Source organism: Galeopterus variegatus, unplaced genomic scaffold, assembly GCF_000696425.1.
Source record: "Galeopterus variegatus unplaced genomic scaffold, G_variegatus-3.0.2 Scaffold32057, whole genome shotgun sequence".
Taxonomy (NCBI): Eukaryota; Metazoa; Chordata; class Mammalia; order Dermoptera; family Cynocephalidae; genus Galeopterus; species Galeopterus variegatus.
In genome coordinates, this window is record NW_007758168.1 from 269 (window position 1) to 3,273 (window position 3,005).

At 41.8% G+C, this 3,005-nt stretch overlaps 1 protein-coding gene across 1 annotated transcript; it reads right to left on the reverse strand.

Annotated features, from left to right (window-relative positions):
• Window positions 1-425: 425 nt before the first annotated feature.
• Window positions 426-2,634, reverse strand: LOC103583959 (cytochrome P450 2C42-like; the record flags this gene model as incomplete). The annotated part of the gene is made up of 2 exons (XM_008565126.1): window positions 426-607; window positions 2,493-2,634. Coding segments are annotated over 2 exons (324 nt in total), but the record flags the coding sequence as incomplete, so codon positions are not given.
• Window positions 2,635-3,005: the final 371 nt, after the last annotated feature.

The window sequence follows — 3,005 nt, forward strand, 5'->3', positions numbered from 1 at the left end:
CTTCTTGAGACTCTACTTTCTTACTTTTCTTACCAACATTATACACAAAAGAGGGAAAGGCTGAGAACTAACCCAGCAATTAATAATACTTCTTATTTAGAACACACAGAAGAGAAATGGCTTTGAAGTATGACATACAAATCATTTTATTTTGTTTTATGTGTATTAATAACTTCTTAATAGGTATCAGCTTATTTGCTGAGAAATACAAGTATTAGCAAGTATAGGAAATAGCAGGCATATGTGTGCAGTGAAACTCAGGAAATCTTCTCATTTGGAGTTTGGATGTTCACTAGATCTTGAGAGAATGGGGAGATGTGCAAAGTCAGAAAGGCATCCTTGAGATTGGGAAGGAGGTGGACGATGCCTCAGAGGAGAGGGAGCTGCAGAAAACAGCAAAGCAGCAGCAGACAGTCTGCCCTTCTTCACACAGGAATGAAGCAGATCCGGTACGAGGGTGGCAAAGAAAGTGATCTACTGTTAGGTGGGGTGGTATCGAGGTCCTTTGGGTCAACCAGAGATTTCAGGTTAAAGTTCTGTAAAATGGTGATCAGGAATAAAAACAGCTCCATGCGGGCCAGGCCCTCTCCCACACAGATCCGTTTGCCTGAAAATAACAAGCACAGAGGGTAGTTACTTTCTGTGTGTAACTGTGATTGTAACAAATACTGTGTTTGTGGCAGGCAGAAAAGGAATATGTAGTAACTGTTTGATGAATGATTGGGTAGATGGATGGGTGGATGGATGGATGGATAGATAGAAGGCAGAATGGCTGGAAGAATGGCTGAAGAGATAAATTGACAAAGGACGTACACACTTGCTATCCACTTAACATCTGTTTTTAACAGGCACCACTCAACAAATACTTATTATGAGCCCCATCCCAAGTACTTTATTATGTATTCCCACTTTATAACTGATTTTTTTTTCTTGTCCTTTTTGAGACTGGCCGCACCACGCTCAGCCAGTGAGCGCTGTGAGGGCACCGGTCATCCTTACATAGGATCCTAACCTGCGGCAGGAGCGCCACTGCGCTCCCAGCGCTGCACCCTCCTGAGTGCGCCACGGGTTCGGCCCTATAACTAATTTTTTGATATTTTGAATTTCCATCTGTATTTTTGTAGAAACACACCCACAATATGTATCCTGTTCCCAGTCTGAAGTTCCCTGATCCTTCCTTCCACTCTTCACACCCTCTATTCTTAGCTGCAGCCATGCACACTATTAACAATCTCTAACATGCCATGAAGTTTCACATTTTATCTCATGCTAGTCCTTCTTGCCAAGACTTACTTTTCTTATACTACATTCAGCTTCTCGGTGAAATTTCATTTCCTCTTTACACTCTTCAAGATCCCCTCAAGCTATAAATTTTTGTCCTTTCATGGTTATCTCAACATAAATTCATGCTTCTGTTGAAACATAAATAACTGGGAGTCATAATTCTCTATTTATTTATATCTCTATTGTGCTAAAATGTAAATTCTTGAAGGGAGTGGTGTTCCCTGTCCTCATCATCGGTTATCCACAGTACTAGATATGAAGCAGACATCAAAGGTCACAGAATAAAGGAAGCAGATTTCATGGCCAGAGACTTAGCACACATATCACAGGGGTGGAGACCCCATATCCAAGATATATGATCAAGACTGGAAGAAGAGCAGGGTACTCTGGAAGCTTTGTAGGTTATCCTGTGACATTCCCTGTGTTCCTCTGACCCCCTGGGTTATTTGGAAGAGCTTCTGATGTTTTTGATTTAAGGCAAATATTCTACTCCTGTCATTCATTATCTCCTTAAAAATATCCTGCCTTTTCTACTTCCCATTCTCTCTGCCCCCTTTGAGGCAACTCAAACGTTATTTCTGCTATTAGAATGTTGCTACTCCATGTTATGCCTCCCTGTGGGGTATGAAAGAGAAAACAGCAGGTACCTTCTACCCTACCACTATCTGACCAGCAGCCGGTGCTTTCCTCTCTCATAGCTTTAGTTCAAATGGATTAAATGATCTCTTTACTCATCTGCTTCCCTAATTTGTGTGAAGCCCTTTGGTACCTATTCTATGCCTGTGGATACTTGTATCCTCAAAGCTCAGCCTGGGATGGGGGTGGGGGGATGGCGAGCAACATCCCACAGACACCAGTCCAAGATGTGGAGTCAGGAACCTTTATCGTGGCAGGTGAGGAAAGTGTAAATGAGTTTCACCATCTAAGAGGAGCTCTTGGGTAGCTCAATGAAGCATCTACATTCAGAATTCAATCAGCCTATACTCTGACTTTCTCAGTTTGAAAGGATTCAGTCAACCCCCTATTAATATTGCCTGAGAATGAGGATGTATCATGAGCAGGGAAAGAATGTGGGTGTTGGGAATGGTGCTTCTGATCAAGTACAAAGAACAATTCTACCAGCCCAGAGGAGGCACCATGTGAGTTCCAAGTGTTCTCAAAAACTGATCTTGTCTCCTGATGTACAAATGATAGTGAATTTCTATTACCTGTGGAGAAAGGCATGAAGTAGTCACTTTTCTTAAAATTGCCATTCTCATCCAGAAAGTGTCCAGGGTCAAACATCTCTGGGTTGGGGAATTCTTTGTCATCATGTAGCACCGAGGTCAGTGATGGAAATATGGTTGTGCCCTGGAATGAACAGACATAATTAAACTGAGTTATTTAAAAAAAAGTCATGGATGTGAAAGGAATGATGGAAATCACTTGGTCCATTCTCTTTGGTCTACAGATGAGAAAACTCACGTCCAAAGAAGAGCAATAACATTTCCAGACAGACAGACCACATCATAAACACGGATGAGTTTAAGGCCAGTGGCAGTGATCTTGCTCATGTGGCCTCCAATAGCATTTGAAGTACTGAGTACATGGGAACTTGGTGCCAAAACTTCTAAATCTGTTCTCCTTATCATCAAGCTGTGATGTTGTTGTCTGTCCTTACTTGCTGCTCTATTTCATCACTTCGGTTTTCACATACATCATATATAGATTACGGTTTTAAA